The sequence below is a fragment of the Delphinapterus leucas genome, chromosome 19 (assembly GCF_059928025.1).
Source record: "Delphinapterus leucas isolate spDelLeu-1000000601 "Yukka" chromosome 19, BTC_Dleu_Yukka2, whole genome shotgun sequence".
NCBI lineage: Eukaryota > Metazoa > Chordata > Mammalia > Artiodactyla > Monodontidae > Delphinapterus > Delphinapterus leucas.
The window spans coordinates 42,897,308-42,921,503 of record NC_143147.1 but is presented as its reverse complement, the minus strand read 5'-3'; the positions used below and the strand labels follow the sequence as shown (position 1 = coordinate 42,921,503).

At 39.8% G+C, this 24,196-nt stretch overlaps 1 protein-coding gene across 10 annotated transcripts in view; it reads left to right on the top strand.

The window, feature by feature from the left end:
• The first annotated feature begins 271 nt into the window (after positions 1–271).
• The window catches only part of BCAS3 (BCAS3 microtubule associated cell migration factor), a 576,417-nt gene continuing 552,492 nt past the window's right edge, over positions 272–24,196 (top strand). For 8 of the 10 annotated variants that reach the window (XM_022552784.3, XM_089900965.1, XM_089900968.1 and 5 more), the window contains exons 1-5: positions 272–424; positions 2,141–2,228; positions 6,662–6,716; positions 12,429–12,504; positions 20,569–20,675. In XM_022552784.3, coding sequence (XP_022408492.1) covers positions 2,158–2,228; positions 6,662–6,716; positions 12,429–12,504; positions 20,569–20,675 — 309 coding nt within the window. In that variant the 5' untranslated portion in view covers positions 272–424; positions 2,141–2,157. Of the gene's footprint in view, positions 441–2,140; positions 2,229–6,661; positions 6,717–12,428; positions 12,505–20,568; positions 20,676–24,196 lie in introns of all 10 variants that reach the window. The other 2 variants (XM_089900966.1, XM_089900974.1) reach the window with 2 other exon arrangements.

Genomic DNA, 24,196 nt, shown 5'->3' with positions numbered 1-24,196 from the left:
GTCCAAAGGAAAACAGACATGTTTGTAACTCCTCCCTACCTGCCTGCGTTCGCAACCGAACCTTACACCCCGGCTTCACCCGAACTCACATACTGTTGTGTTTTCCCTCGAGCCCCAGCGGATTGGATCACTTCAGGAGGCGGGTCCGCCTCTTTGCTACTTGCTGGTTGGCGAACCTGACCTCTAAGGGCGGTGCCCAGCCGCGGCCAGTTTGCTTCTGGGATTGGCTAGAAAGGTAGTTCCGCTGAGGCGTGGTAGGAAGTGGTAACCGTCAATCACGAGGGGAGACTCCAAACAGTGAGTCTTGAGCTGGAGAGCAGCGTTTACCGGCGGCGCGGCCGGTGAGAGGGCTGGCGGTGCTGCGGCTTTGAGGAGGCTTGGCGAGGACGTGGGACGAGCAGCGTGAGGGGAGAGGGCTTGGCTGGTAGGAATTCGACGAGGTAGAGCTGTGGAAATCGGAGGGGGACGGGAGGGAGGGCAAGGGGCCAGAGGGCGGCCGGGGACAGCGGTGGCTCAGCGTTGGAGGTGAAATGGGTAACGCCGTGCTGATGTCTTTCAGGAGAGTGGGGCCTGAGGGGCTGGCGAGGGTCGTCCTCAGGAGACAGGGCCCTTAAAGACAGTTCTTGGGAGCCTGTGTTTCGAGAAATAAAGGGTGGAATGGAAATGAGAGGGCTCAGGGGCTGGAGGTGAAGATACCCACTGAGGAAGGGGTACCTGGGCTAGTTGGGGCACAGGGTGTTTTGGTTGTAGCAGATGGGACTCATCAGTTTGCGAGTTTTCAAATAAGGTGATAGAATGCTCCCTGCTTAGAAGAGATGGTTTTAAGGGCTTTCAAGATTAGTTCCAGGCTGTGGGCTTTCCTGAGCCGTGTAAGAAATCTTTAATATTGCTGTCTCTTTTAACCTTAACCACATACGGTCCATGCTTTTAAAACCTCCCCAGTGATTCAGATGCTTATTAGACATTCAAGGATCAGGATTCTGTGATGAGACTGGAAGGGCTTCTAATGTCATATATGTTTTTATTACTTATTTAGACTCTGGTGATTAGGTTACAATAGCAGAGGTTACAAATATGATTACAAATTAGGTTACAAATATGATTTTGATAGTCTTGTTAAATTGTGACTGCAGCCTTTTTAAAATATATATATATATTTGACATATAAATTACATGAGTTTCAGGTGTACAACATAATGATTCGATATTTGTATATACTGCAAAATATCACCACAGTAAGACTAGTTAACATCCATCAGGATACGTAGGCCATTTTACTCCTATTTTCCCAACACTCTTAGTTGGAAGGTAGTACCTCACTGTTCCATTTGGTCTTAAAATATTATACCATGTATATTTTTATTATCTCAATATAAGATTTCAGTAAATTCTTTAATTTTAGCTCACAAAGTTAGCATATTTGTTTTTATAAAGTGATCCTGTGCTAGACTTTCCATCCCTTCCTAGTTTATGTTAATAGTAGATCAGGGACTTCCTTGGTGGTGCAGTGGTTAAGAATCCACCTGCCAATGCAGGGGACACAGGTTCGAGCCCTGGTCCGGGAAGATCCCACATGCCGCGGAGCAACTAAGCCCGTGCTGCACAACTACTGAGCCTATGTTCTAGATCCCGCAAGCCACAACTACTGAGCCCGTGTGCCACAACTACGGAAGCCCACGCACCTAGAGCCTGTGCTCTGCGACACGGAGAAGAGAAGCCACCGCAATGAGAGGCCTGTGCACCGTAGTAAAGAGTAGCCCCTGCTCGCCACAACTAGAGAAAGCCCGAGTGCAGCAACGAAGACCCAACACAGCCAAAAATAAATAAAACAAACAAACAAAAACAATAAAAAAGCAGTAGGTCAGAGGGTCCTGAAAGGGTCTTAACTAGTTTTGTGGTTCTGAGCCTTGGTCCAAATAAGAAAACCTCATAGTAGTTTGAAAAATCTTTTATCTACTTCTTCCTCTTCTGCACTCCCCTCTTTTAGGTGTAATAGGAATTGCTGGGAAATTTTCCTACATTTTAGGACCTAACATTTAGGTATTTTTGACAAGGGATCTCTAGTGAGCAACCATGTATCTTTCTCCCGACCCCCAACAATAATGATCCATTATTTTCTGTCTTTTTGTTCTGGAAACAGGTTTTGTGAATGAAGCAATGGCTACAGATTCCCCCAGAAGACCCAGTCGTTGTACTGGTGGAGTCGTGGTTCGCCCTCAGGCTGTCACGTAAGCAAATTTCAGATAAGCCTGATAGGTAAAGGAAAGATTACTCAGAATAGTAACTAACATTTAGGTTTCCTTTCTAAGCAGTACTTACTTTTGTAAAATCTGTTTAATTTTGGCTTTACAGGATGATAAACATCATTGCCAAGGCCAAATAAAAGCAATAATTGGAGGGTCAGTTTGATGTATTTAGCGCATTTATAGAGTACTTGAAAAGCACTGTATTTTGTCCTTGAGCACTGCTTTTTCAAACCTCAGGTTTAACAATTAGTGTCATTAAATCAGTTTAGTGAATCAAGACCATTATTCAAAAAATGAAATAGAATATAGTAGAAAATATGGTTGGGAGTTAGTATTGTGTTCTGACACGCACATAGATAATATGCATTCATATGTATGTATATGTTTTCTAGATTGTGATGTATCACTCTAGGTCTCAGTCAGAAAGTTTCAAAGTGAATGTCATAAAGAGTACATTTCTATATTTTAAGCATTTTTTTGACAAAGCATGGCTATACTTTGCAGTAGCTTATAATCTAATGTAGTTTTTTTTTCTTTTTTTCTTTGGCTGTGTCGGGTCTTAATTGCGGCACATGGGATCTTTGTTGTGGTGTGGGGGCTTCTCTCTAGTTGTGGCGTGCGGGCTCTAGAGTGCACACAGGCTTAGTTGTCCCATGGCATGTGGGATCTCAGTTCCCTGACCAGGAATCGAACTGGCGTCTCCTGCATTGGAAGGCGGATTCTTAACCACTGGACCACCAGGGAAGTCCCTAATGTAGTTTTAAGCTGCGTATACTTGCAAGCACTCTAATGAATAAAAAAGATGCCAGCAAAACAGCATGGGAATTTAGAGGGAATATTTTGTGTTTTCTAATTATTTATTTAAAAATTTTATTTTTTTATGGCTGCATTGGGTCGTCTTTGCTATGTGCAGGCTTTCTCTAGTTGTGGTGAGCGGGAGCTACTCTTCGTTGGGGTGCGCGGGCTTCTCATTGTGTGGCTTCTCTGTTGCAGAGCATGGGCTCTAGGCGCGCAGGCTTCAGTAGTTGTGGCACGTGGGCTCGGTAGTTGTGGTTCACGCGCTTAGTTGCTCCGTGGCATGTGGGATCTTTCTGGACCAGGGCTCGAACCCATGTCCCCTGCATTGGCAGGCGGATTCTTAACCACTGTGCCACCAGGGAAGTCCTTATTATTTTTTTAAAATTTTGATTGGAGGGAATATTTTAGTGGGAGTATTTTAGATCTGAAAAGGTTTCATTAAGAAGCTAACATTTGGACTTCCCTGGTGGCGCATTGGTTAAGAATCCGCCTGCCAACGCAGGGGACATGGGTTCGAACCCTGGTCTGGGAAGGTCCCACATGCTGTGGAGTAACTAAGCCCGTTGGCCACAGCTACTGAGCCTGCGCTCCAGAGCCTGTGAGCCACATATATTGAAGTCTGCGTGCCTAGAGCCCGTGCTCCGCAACAAGAGAAGCCGCCACAACGAGAAGCCCACGCACCACGGCGAAGAGTAGCCCCCGCTCGCCGCAACTAGAGAAAGCCTGCACACAGCAACAAAGACCCAATGAAGCCAAAAATAAATAAATAAATTTTGAAAAAGCTGACATTTATCGTGTAATTTAACGGCTGAATACAATTTGGGCAATTAGAATCAAGGGCACATTTTTGGCAAAGGCAATGGAGTAAGCAGAGGTGGGAAAGGCAAGCTATTTTCATAAATGGAATCTAGGGAAGTTGACCTATTTAAAGGAGGTTGGGGTGGACAATTAAGACCCTTGAATACCTGGCTAAGGAGATAAAGTTTGCTTTCTGTCTTTCAAAGTGTTAATAAGGGAACTGTAGCATTTTGAATTATTTCTCTTGAGCAGTTTAGCATGTTACATAAAATTGCCTTCTCAGACTAACAAAAAATATATGTATAGTATGATATTTCACCATTATACTTGCTTTTTTTTCCCTCCTGCATTTCCCAGGGCTATATATTTCTTTGCTAACTGTGGACCATGGCAACAGGCTAAGCATATTATTAGCTATGAGTTAGGTACTGTTGCAATCTTCATTTTACAGATGAGGAAACCAAAGCAGAGAGAGAAAAGTTTTCCTTGGTAACATCCAAGAAGGGAAACCTGGATCAAACCCAGGCAGTTTGTCTCCAGAGTCTGTGTGCTTATGCCCTATTCTATGCTGCCTCACCATATGGTATTCCACATATATTGCTTTTTGTTACGCAATACATAATTTTAGTGTTTTTTGAAGTTCTTTAATTTATTCAGTATTCTTTTAACAGTAATGCTTGAGCATCTACTCTGTGGCTAAGTACTGGCTTATAGATTCTGGAGATATAAGGTAAATATGAGAGATGGATTCCTTTCTGTAATAGAGTTTGCATTCTAGTGGAGGACACAGTAAGTAATTACAGGTTCTGATCAGTGCCCGGTGTGCTATGTTAGAGAACAGCATTAGGGAGTATGATTTAAGGCCGTCAGGGAAGGCCTCTCTGAGGAGGTAACACTTAGGCTGGAGATCTAAAAGGCAGGGAAGAATTTGCGAAGGGATCCATGCAGAAAAAAAGCTGGTGTAAAGGTCTTGATTCAAAGAAGAGCTTGGTGTAGTCTAAGAATTGAAGTTGCATGTGACTGAAGCAGAGTAAGTTACAAGAGTGGGAGAAAAGTGAGGTTGGAGAGGTAGGCCTAATCAAAAATTTTTTTTAAGGCCTACTCAGTTTTTGTAGGTATCTAAGGCATATTGCCTTTTTAAAAAATAGGATTTAGGGTAACTCACATTATTTTCTTCAAATGTAATTTTTCACATTTCTCTGAAATGAATTTGATTTGGTATATATTTTGAAGAAAAATTTTTTTCCTCCATTTGCTGATCTCCATGTATTTCCCATTTAAAATATCTTAGTGTCCTTAATAGTTCTTCACCTTTATGCATTTTGATATTTTCCCATACCTTATCCACACCAAAAGTTCTGTGAGGACTGTTTAATAACTCCTTCTAATGCCTGCATCTGCAGCAAAATATAGATTCACTTTGCTAGATACAGGTAAGGGACTAGGTTCTTAACCAGCCTAAAGAGAAGGTCACTAAATACTGAGTCATCAGCAACAGTTTTTCTTGCTCTAACTAGGGCATTCTTCTGCTCTGACTCAAGAGGACGGTCTTGCTTTAGCCAAGTCTTCTGTCAGCACTCCTTCAAATATGAGTTAAAAGTTCTATCTGTATCAAAGTAAGAGAGCGTGCGGCCATAAAAAAGAATCAATTATTGCTATTTGCAGCAACATGGATGGACCTAGAGATTATCATACTGAGTGAAGTAAGCCAAGCAGAGAAAGACAAATGTCATATGATATCACTTATACGTGGAATCTAAAGAATAATACAAATGAACTTTTATATTTCAAAACAGAAACAGAGTCACAGACATGGAAAACAAACTTATGGTTACCAAAGAGGAGAGAGAGAGAGAGGGATAAATTAGGAGTATGGTATTAACAGATACATACTACTATATATAAAATACATAAACAACATGGATTTACTGTATAGCACAGGGGACTATATTTAATATCTGGTAATAACCTATAATGGAAAAGAATCGAAAAAATGTATAACTGAATTACTTTGCTGTACACCTGAAAATAACACAATAATGGAAATCAACTGTACTTCAATTTAAAAAAATGGAGCATGACTTTTTATTTATTTTTATTTTACTTTTAAAAATTTAAATTTATTTTTGGCTGCGTTGGGTCTTCATTGCTGCGCGCGGGCTTTTCTCTAGTTGCAACGAGTGGAGAATACTCTTCGTTGCGGTGCGCGTGCTTCTCATTGCAGTGGCTTCTCTGGTTTTGGAGCACGGGCTCTAGGCGTGCAGGCTTCAGTAGTTGTGGCTCGTGGGCTGTAGAGCGCAGGCTCAGTAGTTTTGGCGCACGGGCTTAGTTGCTCCGCGGCATGTGGGATCTTCCCAGACCAGGGCTCAAACCCGTGTCCCCTGCATTGGCAGGCGGATTCTTAACTACTGTGCCACCAGGGAAGTCCCTAAAAAAAAAAATGGAGCATGACTTTTAAGAAGAGATAATGTTTGGGAATTCCTTGGCGGTCCAGTGGTTAGGACTCCACGCTTCCACTGCAGGGGGCGGGGGTTCAGTCCCTGGTTGGGGAACTAAGATCCCACAAGCCCCGTGGTGCGGCCAAAAAAAAAAAAAAAAACAGAAAAGAAAAGATAAAGTTAAAAAATTTTAAAATCTCATTTGCATTTAATAACATATACAAAGAAATTAAGAAAGCAGGTTAGCAGAATTATCAGACGATGAAAGTTGTTTCTTTTTTTTAGTATTATGAATAACTTTATTAGGGCTTGTAGAAAGAGCTTTTCCATGTTTCATATTAAGCTGTCATGATAAATTTTATCCATTTCACCCTTTTTCAGGGAGCAGTCCTACATGGAAAGTGTCGTGACTTTTCTGCAGGATGTTGTGCCCCAGGTAAGTGTCTGTGTGGTTTCAGAAATAGTAGGCTTTACTCTTGGCCAGGGAAGCTCTGAAATATTCTGTTCCCTAAACTTGACACCAGTATCGCCAACTTTAGAAAGACTTTTGATGTTTTAGCATCCCAAGCGTTGGTAGGGTAGAACCATACTTGCTGTTATTATTAGATGTGCCTTAGTTTTGTGCTGATGGTGGCATAATTATTATTCCTTAGCCCTTGCTTTACTAAGAGTAATCAAGGTGCGATATTAGCTGAGAGATGGGGCTTGGAACTGTCTATTTGGGTTCTCTTTCCAAAATCTTTCTCTTGTCCTAGTTAAATGTTGCCTGTTGGAAGTGAAATAAGCAATATATGCTTTGCATCTGGTTAACTAGATACTATATTAACTAAATACTACACTGAGGTCAAATCTATATCACTTTCCCATTGAGCAGTAGTTTTATGCCAATTATAGCTTGCCTTGTTACTCTAACTTATAAGAGAGTAAGCCCTTTACTGTTCCCTCTATGTAAATGTGAGAATAAAGAATGAGAGGAACCCTCCTGGGATCACCTCTAGTGCACCGTCTCTCAGACTTAAATTAACATAGGTGTCGCTTGGCACACTTGTTAAAAATAATAATTTCCAGGCACATCTCCCAGTGAGTTTGACTCAGGGGAATTAAGGTGGCATCCAATAACTTTTGTCTCTAGGAAGAATCTCAGGTGATTCTTGTGAAACAGTGTCTTTGGGAAACACTGTTTAGTGGAACTACTGAAGGGAAAGGTTTCTGTGTTTTCTCCTGTGATGATGTCAGTGTTCAGACTGCTGTGGTATCTGTAATTGCACTGTTCAAAAAGAACATTCAGGGCTTCCCTGGTGGCGCAGTGGTTGAGAGTCTGCCTGCCGGTGCAGGGGACACGGGTTTGTGCCCCAGTCCGGGAAGATCCCACATGCCACAGAGCGGCTGGGCCCGTGAGCCATGGCCGCTGATCCTGCGCATCCGGAGCCCGTGCTCCGCAACGGGAGAGGTCACAACAGTGAGAGGCCCACGTACCGCAAAAAAAAAAAAAAAAAAAAAAAAAAGAACATTCATAGGTCCAGTGTCACAGCTTTATGAGAAGGTCCTACCTAGAAAAGTCTAAAATCCAGATTTCAGTTGTATTAATAAATTGTATTCATCAAATAAGGGAAAGTATCAAGGCATGTTTGGTATTCCTTTATTATGTTCGGTCAACTTTAATGAAAATAGGCCACAATGACAAGGTCTGTGGGGCATGTAAGGAAAAATAAATGCTTTCTTTTCTTGAGGAACTTGGTTAAGAAGGGAAGTCAAATGGCTTGAAGCAGTCAGAGGTAATAGCAACATATCACTAAGTGTTGCACATGATAGTACAGACTGAATATGTAATTGCTAAGGGAATGCATAGCAAAGAAAGCGTGAAGGAGTCAAGTTCCAAAGGACATTGGAAGTAGCGTTAGTTGAAATGAATGGCAAGGTTGGGAATCTGATGGTAAAGGAAACTGCCCAACTGGATATGGTAGGCAGCAGCGTTGCTGTGGCTGTGGAGAATCTTGTACGCTGTACAGTACAGACTTAGAGAACAATCAGGGGCCGAAATCCAACTTGGTCTTCTACAAACTGCACCTTTCTCTTAAGCCCTGAGCCCTGACGTGAGGCTAGTTCCAAGGAAGGGGCATTTAAAAATATTGGTAATTTGCCTGCTATAGAGTGCCCCTTTATCAGATTTTTACAAAGGCACCTTTTGTGCTAGTGGAAACCCTGTGTAGCAAGCAGTTTTTGTTGGCTGGAGGAGAGAGGCTGCGGTCAGAGGCTTTGAGGGAATAGTTGGAGAGCTTGCTAGAGAAACAGGAATACTGGGTTGAGCAATAGATTGAAAATAGGGGGCTGCTAAAACTGATAGGGTAAAAATGCCAGAAGGTGGAAGGTTAACTTAGTTTTTATGAGGATTATACATTAGAAAGGGGATAATCTATGCAGTTGACTGTGAAGACTGGGATCAGAGTTAAGTCACTTCAGAAGTAAAGTTGTAGTCCCGGATCTAAGAATTAGAATATTCATTTAAGAAATTTATGTTAGGTAAGTCATTCTAGTGACTGTGGAAAGAAAGCAAAAATTCAGGCACTACTGGTCAGGTGCTGTCTTAAGTTGGGGAATACTCAGTGCCTGTCCTTAAGGCTTCATGGTCTAGTGTAGCCGTCAGGCAGACTCTTTCTGTAAAGGGCCAGAGAAGCTTTGCAATTCATACAATGTTATTTTTTGCTTTTTAATTTTTTTTTTTTTCGGAATGCAGGCCTCTCACTGTTGTGGCCTCTACCGTTGCGGAACACAGGCTCCGGATGTGCAGGCTGAGCGGCCATGGCTCACGGGCCTAGCCGCTTCGCAGCATGTGGGATCTTCCCGGACCGGGTCACGAACCCGTGTCCCCTGCACTGGCAGGCGGACTCTCAACCACTGTGCCACCAAGGAAGCCCTGCTTTTTAATTTTTAATTTTTATTTTTGGCTGCATGGGGTCTTTGTTGCTGTGCGCGGGCTTTATTTGCAGCAAGCAGGGGCTACTGTTCGTTGCAGTGCGCGGGCTTCTTATTGCAGTGACTTCTCTTGTTGCGGAGCATGGGCTCTAGGCACGCGGGCTTCAGTAGTTGTGGCACGCGGGCTCAGTAGTTGTGGCTCGTGGGCTCCGGAGTGCAGGCTCAGTAGTTGTGGCTCACGGGCTTAGTTGTTCCGTGGCATGTGGAATCTTCCTGGACCAGGGCTTGAACCTGTGTCCCCTGCATTGGCAGGCGGATTCTTAACCACGGCGCCACCAGGGAAGTCCCTCGTACAATGTTTGTTGTAACTACGCAGCACTGCTTTTTATGTAAAAGAAAGGGTGTGGCTGTGTTAAAATAAAACTTTATTTATGAACACAGGTCGTGGCCAGATTTGGTGACCCATGGTCTCCTTTTTTCCACATTTAATCTGTAATCCCCCATTGGCAATTTGTGGTGATACATTTGGAAAATGATATATTTTTGCTGATGTTATGTTCCAACTCCTGCCCTATTCTGGGAATTATCAAATTCGTGGAGCTTAGAAATTATTCTCTGGGTCTCCAGATATGCCTAAAAGGGAGAAAATGTGTTGTTAGACTGGTATCAGCTTCTTCAGCTGTCATAAATAGAGTGAGTTCCTACTGTGTCATTGATGCAGATGTCATTGACAGCTGGTAGAAGCCCTAACTGTGCCGTTTGATATAATAGTTGTACTTCTGAAAATTTATTTTAAAAAAATTCAGCAAATAAAAAAATTAAAACTCAGAACTTTTCATTTCAGTGAGAAATTTTGACATTTTTCAGTGTGAAAAATTGTAGCCTGCCCAAATGTCAGTAGCAGTCAAGCAAATTGTGTTATGTTACCCCTATAGAATAATTTGCTGTGATTAAAAATTATACTTTTGACAAATAGCACACAATGGAAGTTACTTTCTCTCCAGTGAAAAAATAAAACACAACATATCTATAGTGATTGTTGCTGTGTTTTTAAAAATTGAACAATAACTTTGTGCTTACGAACGTGTATATGTGTTAGAAACCAGATAAGAATTAAAAGGAGAAATAAATCCTGTACTCAGTAATGGGGTGAAAGTTTCAACTGTAAATAAGAGAGCTAGAGCAGTTGGATCTTGGTTGGAGAAGGAGGGCTAAAAATCAGTGCTGGGGGGAAAAATAACAAACTTGTGTGTGGCAGCACACTGCCCTCCAGTAAGATAGCAAATAAACCTGGATGGGCAGTGGGTGAGTCTGTGCTTCGCTGACAGTAAAATACCTAAACATGAGCAAAGGATATCATAGAAAGCTGAGAGGCAAAATGACATGCTGTCATATGCCTTCTTGATGCCAGTCTGCAGGAAGGCACACAAGAAGCAACCCTCTTCAGTCAACTTCACAGAATTTTTAAAAAAATGCTTAGTAAAGAGCACTGTGTCTGCTAAGGAGAGAGGAAAACTTGAAGACATAGCAAAAGTATGCAGGCCTCATTATGAAAGTTTTGTTTCCCCCTGAAGGGGAAAGAAAAAAGTTTAAGAATCTCAATTCACCGAAAGGCCTCTTTTAACCTTGTTTCGTGCTGCATATCGGCCAGAAATCAAAGGAGAGCACCGTGCAAATGTTGCAGAGGAATTGGGAGAATGTCGAGTAATGCAGGTGATTAGCAGCCTTGTAATAAATCTGCTAAATGGAAGAAGATATTGTATATATTATAGCTTTACCAGGTTAAGGGAGAGCCTGACATAGGAAAAAAGAGGTGGTCCTAAATGAATGTGGTATCCTGGATTGGGTCCTGTAGCAGAGAAAGGACATTAGTGGAAAAACTGCTGAAATCCAAATAAAGTCTGGGGCTTTAATTAGCGGTAATGCACTGGCGTTAGTCTCATAGCTTTGGCAAATGTACCATGGTAGGGTAAGATTTGGTTAGGTTAGATTGTTAACAGTAGGGGAAACTGGCTGAGGAGTATATGAGAATTCTGTACTGTTTAGTAATCTAAAATTATTCCCAAATAAGTTTATATTAAAAAGGAGAATTTTCAAGAATGAAGAGAGCAAGACCAAGGGAGAAGAGGAAGAAGTTGAGGATGAGATGGTTGAAGATAAAGTAGATGAATTAGTTGGTTCTAGTGCAGGTTTTCCTTTTCTCCAAAGGAATTAACTGCCCTATACACAACTTGTTTTCTTAAACAATTGAAATCATAAGGATGTGTAAGATAACTTTTTTTTCCTTTTTGCATAGTAAACCTACTATTAGAGTAACCCTGTCTTTTAGTAATATTTTCAGTGGCCGTTAACCTTGTGCGGTAGAGGAAAAGGGCTGTAAAACTGCATGGAAATTTAAAGCAAGTTGTGTATAACACAGATTATATATGGGATAGTGGTTTTTGAATGCTTTTGATCCAGCTTATATTAAATAATTGTTCTGTGAACTGAAGACCACTTTATAACTGAAAACGTTGCAGCTTTTTGTTGACATTCTAAGTGCTTGCAAGTATATACAGTCTAGAAAATCTAGACAATTTTAAATAAAAACATTTGATTTGAGGAGAGATGACTCCCTTTGAATATTGATGGGTACCGTTGATACTTTTCCTGTGACTTCACAGCAGTTCATGCTTATCTTTGTGACCCTTGCAGGCTTGCAAGAAAGCTAATAGTTTGGGTCCAGAGGCCAGATAAGAGACTGAAAAGTAATACGTTTTTTTCTACCCCCCAACCCTGGCCATGCCCTCCACCTGGAACTGGTGGTTAGCAAAAAGTAATGCTCTTGACAATTCTAGGTAGAGTGTAATTGCCTGATCATAAACACCTGGGAACTAAATTGATACGTGTGGTAATTTGGTGTATTTCTTCAGCTTTATTTGTTGACCAGTATAGGAGATTAGTTTTTTGAGTACCTTTGAATTAGAGTGATGCTTCCTAGTAGACTATGATTATTGTATTTTAGGTTTCTGTAATTCTTAGGCTAAAAACCCTTTTCTGACCAAGCTTATCAGACTCCTGGGTAAGTTTCTTTAAAAATAAAAATATTACAAAATGTGCTAGTTCTCAAGATGTAGGATTGGTGAGGTTGGAGGGGTATAGTGTTGGCCTTATTTAAGTTACTTTTTGTTTTGAACATCAGTTAATATTTGAGCTGTAAGACATTTTCATTCAAGTGTTTCTGTTTACTATGCAGGCTTACAGTGGAACACCTCTAACAGAAGAAAAGGAGAAAATAGTCTGGGTCAGATTTGAAAATGCAGATTTAAATGGTATGGTTTTAACTTTTGGGGGGCATATGAATTAAATGTTTGTTTGAGGTTTACCTGATTCCAAAAAAAGAACCCTTACTTTTCGTCAGATTACTTTTTCTTTAAGTGACTTTTTAAGTTTTCAAAATAAATTTATTTTTAATTTAAAAAGTAACATATTCAACTACAGAAACTTGATTAGAACTAATATTGTATTGTACAAGTCTTAGAGTCACTGTAACATGTAGTGCCTAGCCTTAAACTTCAAGTCCAAGTGAGATAACAATTTCTTAGAAAAGAAGTTTTTGTAATTCCAGTTTGGTTACTTGTATAGGATTTATAACTGCAAAATAATCATTAGTGTTGAACTTTTTAGACTTTAAAATTATTTTCCTGAGCAGAATGTGTGCCAGTTCAAGGCCTGTTTGTTCTCAGATACCTTCCATTTCATTGCTCCTTCCTGCTCCCTCTTGCAAGGGGGCTGCTTCTTGTCTGTTTCCCAGGCTGCCATGTCTGTTTTCCTCTGGCAGGGTTTGGGAGGCACTGGTGGGTAATTGAAAGGGAGGATGGGAGAAAGGGAAGAGTATTATTCCCTCTCCCTCTCTGTCAGCAGCTGCATTTCCTCTGTGGTTTTCACTTCACCTCGGCAGCTCCACTGGGGTTCCAGTTTCTGCCAGGTGACTCTAGCGCCCTGCCCTCCTCCCTGTCTGCCTAGTGTAGGGGTGGTAATGGCTGCCTGCCATTGCTAATCCAGTAGGTTGCCTCACAGTTCCTTTTTTGGCTTCTTAGCAATTCTGTAATCTGTGTAACGAGTTGTCTGTATTAAATTCCCAATTATGAATACACTGAGTTGTTTTCACTTGGACCTTGATGGATACCATACTCTTGAGTCTTAGTCTCCTCTGAGACTTTTAAAATACCATATTTTCCTTTAAAAGCTACGGTCCAGGATGCGGGAGGCTGTGTCACTTCTGCAAATAGGCTTCTTTTGAATTTTGGATTCTCTGTCAGCTGGTTTGTTCAAATGACAACTTGTGCCCTCTGTGGAGAATAACACATTCATTTGTATAGGTGATTATTTATGATATATAAACTTTTCCTACACTATTTCTCTTTGAAAGCTTATTCTATTTAAAATTTCCTTTCTTTTTATGACTGTCAGATTTCCTTGTTTACTAGTATATTCTTTTCTTTCTTCCTTTTCCTTCTTTATTAATAACTATTTAAGTGTCGGTCATCTTTTGTTTTCTATCACCATTTCCTCATGAATTCATACTCTTTTCCCTCCTGGAAGTATATTTGCTTTGTGGATGTTAGAATGTATTAGAGGACTTTCTTGATTTAATAACAAAGAAAATGTGGTCATGGTCTTGAAAATATTAGCCAGATAATAGCAAAAACTTGTACAGCGTATGCAAAATGTTAAAAATAATTTAAAAATCACAAAATTGGGGAATTTCCTGGCAGTCCAGTGGTTAGGACTTCACGCTCTCACTGCTGAGGGCCTGGGTTCAATCCCTGGTTAGGGAACTAAAATCCCATAAGCCATGCAGCGTGGCCAAAAAAAAAAAACCACAAAGTTATCTTTAAAAAAATGTCATCAAAATAATCTTTAGGCAGGGTTTTTTTGTTTTGTTTTGTTTTTAAACAACAAATAAGAATTGCTGGTGTAATAATGCTCTATAAAGCATTTGCTTTATTGAAGTAAAATGCATCTGCATCTGGAAATGTAGATGGAAACTGCTTATTTGGTACTTTGTGTTCTGTTGAACTTATAATGGTTGTCCTTAATTTAGTATCCCATATCCCCGTTGACTTATTAAACTTTTAAGTTTATACATCTTCCTGTTAAATACTTTAGCACACTCACGTGTCCTTTGGTCTCTCCTTTCTATATCATATTGATAGTGTATGAAATTTTGTCCTGGTTTTTCAAGGATATACTTTTTATTATCTCTAGCCCTAGGAGGTGTGTGTGCATGTGTGCACATGTATGTGTATGGTTGTGTTTGTTTTAAGGCAATAGTAAATATTACCAAGATATTTGATCCTCCTTAACTGCTCCAATCTCTCATAACATTTCCTTTTTTTTTGGTCATGCGGTGTGGCATGTGGGATCTTAGTTCCCCGACCAGGGATCGAACCTGTGCCCCCTGCGTTGGGAGCATCGAGTCTTAACCATTGGACCTCCAGGGAAGTCCCTCTTAGAACATTTCTTGAATATGTCTCTTATTTGTGTTCTTTCTTCAGGAATGTTTTATTTAGGTGTTTGTGTGGCAGACCTTCGGAGATATTTATAATTGAAAGAAAATTTGGCTGTGGGAAAGAAAAAGTAGGGTTCATTGGCTGCAAGTCCAACATCTCCTTGAAGAAAGCTCACAAGGACTAACTTTTCCATTGCATTAGAGATTCTTGATCAGCCAGTCTGCCCTTTCCTGGTTGTGCCTGCTGCAGCTGGGATGCAATTCCTTGTTCATTGCCTTTGTCTTTCATGATATCCTAAGGGAGACAGTGGAGGGGATTCTTCTGATTGCAGCCATATTAGCTTAGCAGGCTGCTTCTTTGTAGAGCAGTTATGGGTACCCAGAGATTGTATTAGGTATTTAGGCTTCTCTTTGCTAGACTGGGAGTTTTTCTGGCAAAACAATTTAGAAGTCTTCTACCTGTCTATAGATTTAAGTTATTTTATCATATTAATGAAACTCTGTTGCTATTAATTTAAAACTTGCAGTGTTCGAATTGAACTCTGCTCTGGTGATTGCTTTCTGTTTATTCCAGCAGGCCTGAGAGCTCTGCTTTTCTGCTTGAAATTATAAAGTGGTGCCAGTTGGCCCCTTACCTCCAGGCTGCAGCCCATTTGATTATGGGCTTGTTGTGCTTGGGGGTGGAGTAGGTAACAACTTTTACAGGGGATACTTCTAAGGAACCTGGCTTATTGAGATTCTCCAGTCCTGGATCCTTCTAGGTATCTGCATTCCTAATCAATGTACTAACTTTGGTTTGGTGTTAGGTAGAGACTACTACTTTTGGAGTTTATTAGAAAGTGAGATTAAGGCCCTTTGTATCATGGTCATTGTTCTGTTTTTGCTTTCAGGCAGCCTGATTTATACCTAAGATTGTTTTTCTTAAGGCACTGTACTGAAAAAGGTATAAGAAGTAGCCAAAGCAGGTTATTTATGTATTTATTTATTTATTTTTAATTAATTAATTAAGTTTTGGCTGCGTTGGGTCTTCGTTGCTGCACACAGTCTTTCTCTAGTTCCCACGAGCGGGGGCTCCTCTTTGTTGCGGTGCGCTGGCTTCTCATTGCGCTGGCTTCTCTTGTTGCGGAGCGCGGGCTCTAGGCACACAGGCTTCAGCAGTTGTGGCATGCGGGCTCAGTAGTTGTGGCTCACGGGCTGTAGAGCTCAGGCTCAGTAGTTGTGATGCACGGGCTTAGTTGCTCCACGGCATGTGGGATCTTCCCAGACAAGGGCTTGAACCCATGTCCCCTGCATTGGCAGGCGAATTCTTAACCACTGTGCCACCAGGGAAGTCCCTTTTTTTGTTTTTCTGTTTGTTTGTTTTGGGATTTTAGTTCCCCGACCAGGGATCGAACCCCAGGCCCTTGGCAGTGAGAGCACAGAGTCCTAACCACTGGGCCACCAGGGAATTCCCCGTTATTTGTATTTTAAAAAGAGCACTCTGACTGAAATATGGAGCTTGGTAGGCAGTGGTGGAGGCAGGAAGCCACTCAGGCTTTTGCAGTAGATGTTGTAGACAGGGGTGGTGGTGATGTAAGAGAGCTGTTTAGGAGCTTGGTCATACATTTATTGCTAGAGGGAAGGAAGAAGGTGGTTCCTGATCTTGCTATCTGCATAGATAAACATGCTATTCACCAAAATAGGGAGCTCTGGAAGATCAGGTTTGGGGAGGAAATCCTGATCTTTGAGTGGAATTTGATCTTCTACTGAGACATGCAAAAACCCACACTGAGGAAGTCACTAGCAGATACTGACTGAAGCAATGGTTGGAATGAGATCACTTGGGGAGCGTATACTGTGAGAAGAAAACAGAGTTTAGGAATTTGCTTTGAGTAACTCCAATATTTAAAGAGTAGTTAGAAAAGGATGAGCCAGCAGAGAAAATGGTGAGCATCGGTTATAGCTGCTGAATAATCTTAACAAGATGTGCTTGAAAAACATATATTGGATTCAACAACTTGGAGGTTATTGGTGACCGTAGCAAAAGTCACTTGGGAGGAGTGTTAGGGGCAGAAACACATTCTGCAATGGATTTGGGGTGAATGAGAGATGAAAAACAGATGACAGTTATAAATAGATAAGGAATTTAGCTTCTAGAAGGAGAGGAAATGAAGTCAAATAAAGGGGGAGGGAATATTACTGCTTTATGATTTTTTTAAAAACTTATTTATTATGCAAATATATCATGGTAAATAACACAAAAATATGGATCAATGAATGAATTTTTACAAATCCAACACCTGTGTAGACATCACCTAGGGTAAGAAATGGAATGTTGCTACCTAATTGCCTAGTAATTTTGAATTTCATGTAAATAGAATTGTTCGGTATAGAGGCTTTTGTGTCTAGCATATTACGCTTTTTGCATATTATGTCTGTGACGTTCATCCATGTTACAGTATATGGTAGTGGGTCATTTTTTTCTGTGCTGAATAGTCTTCCATTGTATCCGTGTACCACTGTGCTTGTCCATTCTCCTCCTGATGGACATTTGGATAGATTCCAGCTTTTGGGTCTTTATAGTAATGCTGCTGTGAGTATTCTTATCTCTTGATGTGTATGTGCTGAGGCTTCTAATGAGTATATACCTAGAGTGGCACTACTTGGTCAAGGGCATGGTATCTTCAACTTGAGTATATATTGTCAAACTGTTTTCCAAAGTGATTGTACTGATTTACAGTTACTAGCAATAAATAAGCAGCCTCTTCACTCCATATCCTGCCACCACTTGGTTTTGTCATTGTGGTTTTAATTAGCACTTCCTTGATTACAGATGAGGTTGAGCCACTTTTCATGTTCACCGATGATTTGACTATCCTATTTTTGAAGTGTTTTTCCATGTCTCCTGCCTATTTTTCTACCGACTTATCTTTTTCATATTGATGTTTGTTATATGTATTAGATGAATCCTTGTGTGGTTATAGTTGTCTCTTCTCCCATGCTGTGGCTTGGCTTTTCACTCTTCTGGTAAGGGTGGCTCATGAGTAACAGAAGTTCTTCATTTTAATGTAATAAATTTAGTGTAGAATTTGGCGATCTTTTATGCTAAGAGTTTTTTTGTGTTCAGTTGTAAAGTTGTTCCCTGTACCGTGATCATGAAAATACATTTCTATGGTGTTCCTCTAGTATTTTATTAACTTTACCTTTGTCATTTACATGTAAAATTCCCTGGTATTGATTTATTTGAAATTTTAAAAATTGTTTTTCAATAAGAAGTTCTGAAGTATTTGGAAGACATTTAAAGGAAAGCAAACAGGAAGCTGAAATCACAAAACTAGTATTTTTTTTTTAACAGTACTTATAATTATCAGCACAAGTAAGGTTTTAAAGATCAAACTCTCTCGGTAGAGTACAAGTACCAAGTACCACCCCACTACACACAAAGAGTAGACTATAGAACCTGACAGAGCGCCACCAAATTGCCTCCTTGCTATTCTTAAATATAGGAAACATAATCCGGACTTTCCTCGTGGCTCAGTGGTTGAGAATCCGCCTGCCAATGCAGGGGACACGGGTTCGATCCCTGGTCTGGGAAGACCCCACATGCCGCGGGGCAACTAAGCCCATGTGCCACAACTACTGAGCCTGTGCTCTAGAGTCTGCAAGCCACAATTACTGAGCCTGTGTGCCTAGAGCCCATGCTCTGCAACAAGAGAAGCCACTGCAATGAGAAGCCTGCGCACCTCAATGAAGAATAGGCCCACTCACCGCAACTAGAGAAAGCCCACGTGCAGCAAGGAAGACCCAACGCAGCCAAAAATAAATTAAAAAAACAAAAACCGCACAATTCTTTTATAGTGAACTATATGCCCAGTGTGTTCAGATATAGCAGGATTTAATTCTTATATGTAAAGGAATATAATTTTTCTTCTATTGCTAAATTTGCATATATTAGAAATTCTAGATGGTTATATGTCATATTTATATTTAGTTAACTTTGGTAAAATATATTATTTTCATTTATCATTTACAGGTGGTTTTATTCCTGATATTAGTATTTCCTAGATATCGAGTGAGAGTTTGATTTTTATTTATTTATTTTTTACTGCAGCATGATTTTATAACAACAGTAATAACATCAACATAGGGCTTCCTATGCCTGATACTATTCTAAATGCTTTTTATATTATCCCATTTAACTCTTACAACAATCCTTTGAGATATGAGTATGATTACCTTCATTTTACAGGTGAGGAAACTGAGGAACATTAACAGTACTAAATTTCACAGACTCTTGTGTCTACCTACTTACACAAGACCTCTAGCTGTTTGCAAAACCCTCTCCGCATCTTGCTCTTCCCTGTCCTCTGCCTATTATTTCTCAGAGTGTCCAGATGCAACTTGTGAACCCACACAGTTTATGTTGTGTGCTTCCGCTGGGCACTTCTCCTTCTGTGCTTTTACCTGGCACGGGTTTCCTACTGGGTACTGCTGTCACTGTGTTAGGTTCTGTAGTCTACTTTTTGTGTGTAGTGGGGTGGTACTTGGTATTTGTACTCTACTGAGAGAGTTTGAGTTTTAAAACCTTACTTGTGCTGATAATTATAGGTACTGTTAAAAAAAATACTAGTTTTGTGATTTCAGCTTCCTGTTTGCTTTCCTTTAAATGTCTTCCAAATACTTCAGAACTTCTTATTGAAAAACAATTTAAACAATTGTTACCGCCAGTAACATTAAAGAAGTGTACTTGTTTTTGTTGATTGGCATTGTCTTTTTTTTTTTAATAGATCTTTATTGGAGTATAATTGCTTCACGGTACTGTGTTAGTTTCTGTTGTACACCAAAGTGAATCAGCCATATGCATACATCTGTCCCCATATCCCCTCCCTCTTGAACCTCCCTCCCACCCTCCCTATCCCACCCCTCTAGGTCATCGCAAAGCACCGAGCTGATCTCCCTGTGCTATGCTGCTGTTTCCCACTAGCTAACTATTTTACATTTGGTGGTGTATATATGTCAGTGCTACTCCTACTTTGCCTCAGCTTAACCCTCCCACCCCATGTCCTCAAGTCTATTCTCTATGTCTGCATCTTTATTCTGCCCTGCAACTAGGTTCATCAGTACCATTTTTTTTTAAGATTCCATATATATGTGTTAGCATACGGTATTTGTTTTTCTCTCTCTGACTTACTTCACTCTGTATGACAGACTCTAGGTCCATCCAGCTCACTACAAATAACTCAGTTTTGTTTCTTTTTATGGCTGAGTAATATTCCATTGTATATATGTGCCACATCTTCTGTATCCATTCATCTGTCAATGGACATTTAGGTTGGTTCCATGTCCCAGCTATTGTAAATAGTGCTGCAGTGAACATTGTGGTACATGTCTCTTTTTGAATTATGGTTTTCTCAGGGTATATGCCCAATAGTGGGATTGCTGGGCCATATGGTAGTTCAATTTTTAGTTTTTTAAGGAACCTCCATACTGTTTTCCATAGTGGTTGTATCAGTTTACATTCCCACCAGCAGTGCAGGAGACTTCCCTTTTCACCACACCCTTTCCAGCATTTATTGTTTCTAGATTTTTTGATAATAGCCATTCTGACCGGCACTAGGTGATACCTCATTGTAGTTTTGATTTGCATTTCTCTAATAATTAGTGATGTTGAGCATCTTTTCATGTGCCTCTTGGCCATCTGTATGTCTTCCTTGGTGAAATGTCTATTTAGGTCTTCTGCTCATTTTTTACTTGGATTTTTTGTTTTTTGATATTGAGCTCCATGAGCTGTTTGTATATTTTGGAGATTAATCCTTTGTCTGTTGTTGCATTTGCAAATATTTTCTCCCATTCTGAGGGTTGTCTTTTTAATTTGCTCCTTTGTTACTTAATTCTAATGTAGATACATCAAGAAATCTGGAATTTCATGAAATACATAGCACAGGGAATGAACCACCTTTGCTGATTATGATTGGCTACAGTGATGGAATGCAGGTCTGGAGCATCCCTGTAAGTATGAAGATGGTTGAATCCCTGAAATATAATACTTTTCAGCATGCTAGCTGGTGTGAAACCTGGCGATATTTTCTCTAAGGTCTCATCCATTTATTTTGCAAGCAATTGCTAAGAGACCGCTGTGTGTGGAACCCCATACTAGGCCCAAGGGCTAAGGGGAAAATGGGAAATTAAAGATGTTGTAAATGATTTGTAAAGTGGGCCAGCAATTGTGGGAATCACTTTACATGGAATGTCTAATTTCTTATCATAGTAACTCTACCTAGTTGGTGTTATTATTATCTTTTCCTGCATTTTTACAGAAGAGTAAAGAGGCTTACAGAAGGCTTTTAAAAAAAATAGTGATCATTTAAAAAAAAGTTTTGAATCAGTTAAAACATTCACATGGTTCAAAATTCAGGAGGTATAAGTGGGTAACAAAACTCCCTACCACTACTCTCCCCAATTTCCCTTATCTTGAGCAGTTTCTAGTTTTCTAGGATTTCTAGTTATGTTTCTTTTCCTTATAGCTATATTTTATGCTAATAAGAACATATATACATATAATTCTCCCATCCTGCCCTTCCTTAACAGAAGGGAACATATTATACAACTCAGTCTGTACATTGCTGTTTTTTACTTATAAATCAGTATTCAGAGAGCTTCTCTATGGAATTTATAACTGCTTGTAATTCTGTTTTTTGGATTTTCCTTAATTTACATAATTTGTTTCCTTTTATTGGAAAAACTTAAAATTCACCCCCACCCCCACCCCCTTTCTGCTATTAGAAACAGTGATGTAATACATGAATTTGAACAAAGGTTATTTTGTGTCTGTGTATCTATATAGGATAAGTCATAATTTTAATAGATGTTTTAAATTGCCAAATTCTATTCCCAGTTTCCCTCTTCAATCCTACATGTTCCTCTTTGGAATGACAAAAAATAAAATGTACTAAAAGAGGAAGAGGCTTGGTAGGATCACAGCTCAGTGAAGTGTAGTAGGGACTGCATACTTTGGCGTGTACTTAGTTATATTCTGCTCTTTGGCATGGCCTAGATATCATGTCTCTCCTCCAGATTTTGGGGTGTGTGGGGGGTTGGCGGGTGGACCCTTTATTGTGTGTTTTTTTTTGCAGTTAGAGGCCTGGAGCCAATAGAATTTTAATTTGTGCCATTAATAGATGCATTTACCACATTGTTTGAAGCCTCTTGTTAGTGGGTGGTTCAGCTAGAATTTTTTTCCCTTTTTGATTTTTTTGCATATTATGGTTACTTCTTAAAGGATTTATAAGCAAACATATATTACCTCAAATTTAATGAAATTCAGGATGTTCCTGAATGCAGAATTTGGCTAAAAGATTATTAAGTAATGAATACATTGAACTGCATAATTCTTTAATATTCTAAGTAAAATTATTGTTTATTCTTTGATAAATCACTTATAATGAACTTTGGTCTTCCATCTAATCTTATAATAATTATATATCATATTATTAGGTATTTAGGATTTTAGGTTTTATATTTCTTTCTTTTAAAGATTGGCATTATTTTGCAGAGATAGAAGAATCCTGTTGGTATGTCATGGAATGAGTGTCCTCGTGTTTTTGCCTTTGGGGATGTGTAGTTGACGTTTTTTCAAGGCCCTGCAATGTTGTTTGTAATTTAAGTATCACGCCAAAGGCATAGACAAAGGACTTAAAAGCATGGCAGTCTTTGCTTGCTTGCTTTTTCCTACCAAGAGAAATATTTCTAGGTTGTGTTCAAGAGGAGAGGATTTTGTGAATTTAACTTTTTCTTATTAATGGAGATTACATTTTGATTCTTTACACTGTTGACAGACTTGAAGGCAAAGAGGAAGCTAGAGCTTTAACAAGGTTGGGCCTTGTGGGATTAGGGATGTTGACTGGATTGAGCACATTTCTTTGGTGGTACTCAGGCTACCCACTTGCTTTGGTTATAATTAGAGGTATCACTTTTAATAGTTAATTTGTGTCTGGTTCTGAGTAACTTAAAGGTCTTATGAGGAAATTACTTCTTTACAGTAATTCTTATGCCCAGATTGTATTTTGAGAGATTTAAATAATCTTTTCTTCATGGAATTTTCATTGACTAACAGTCGTTTTTATTTATTTGTTTATTTATTTGGCTGCATTGGGTCTTAGTTGTGGCATGCGGGACCTTCATTGTGGCATGTGGGATCTTTCATTGCGGCTCGCGGTCTTCTCTCTAGTTGTGGTGCGTGGGCTCCAGAGCATGCAGGCTTAGTTGTCCCACGACATGTGGGATCTTAGTTCCCTGACTAAGGATCGAACCTGAGTCCCCTGCATTGGAAGGTGGATTCTTAACCAGTGGACCCCTAGGGAAGTCCCTGACAGTTGTTTACTGTTGTAGTGGTATAGCCCCGTGAGGACTGGTTCAAGAATTAGAAGGCAGTTTGGAAAAATAAGCTCCTTCTGTTGCACTGATTGAGCTCTTACTATGTTCATAGAACTTTATATACACATTATCTCATCTGTTGTATACTGTGAGGGAGAAGTTATCCTATTTTACAGGTGGTAAGGTCACACTACTTATAAGAGGTGGAATTGGAATTCAAACCCAGTTCTGACTTCAGATTCAAAGCCCATGATCTAAGAGCTCTATTTCCCCTATGTGATAGCAGAAGATATGCCATGCAAGTAGTATGGCACCTTAGTTTTAGTTTTCATTGTAATAGGTTACAAAGTACCTTCATATATTCATCTTTTATAGACTAGTGTGACTGTTACCCATTACTCTAACTAAACCCTTCTGAAACTTGTTTATTAGTCAGTTATTCAGTAATCATTTAAGTGTTACCATGTGCTAGACACTGGGGAGCTTATGTTGGTCAACCTAGAAATAATCCTGGCTCTTAGGGATCTTCGCAGACCATAAATTGTATTTGCTTTTCAGTAAGTGCGGGTGGCCAGAAATCAAACCCTGTCCAAACTACAGCTCAGTTTTTTCTTCAAGTTTGTGCACAGGGTTCCCTTCTGTTGATTTTATGTAACTGTCCCACCTGTGAGTCTCAGATTAAGAAAATAAACATCCTGGCTAAACATGGAAAAAAATTGTCTATTTATGTAAGTGCACAAATATGAACAAAGCTTAGATGATATCTAGGAATATAGTTAAGTGGAGTTAGCTCAGAAGCAGAACTGTGCAGAAGTAATTTCTCTACTGCCCAATCACTACCACTTTGTATATGAGATGGCTGCAGGAAAACACCAGCTTTCATAGCTTTCCCAAGCTGTCAGGCCCCTTCTTTCAACACATCTGATGCAACATAAGAAAGAATGATTATTTGTGATGTTGATATTCTGGATACATAGGCCCTTTTCCCACCTGTGCCTAACAGTGACATTGCCTCTTTTTGGTAATGTAAATATAGGCTCTCTTGCTTAAAATTCTTAGTTAAAAAAAAAAAGTCAAAGTTATACATGTGCATGGACTAAAGACCGAATAATTTTATGGGAGTCATATGAAGAAAACAGTAGTTGTATATTCATCCT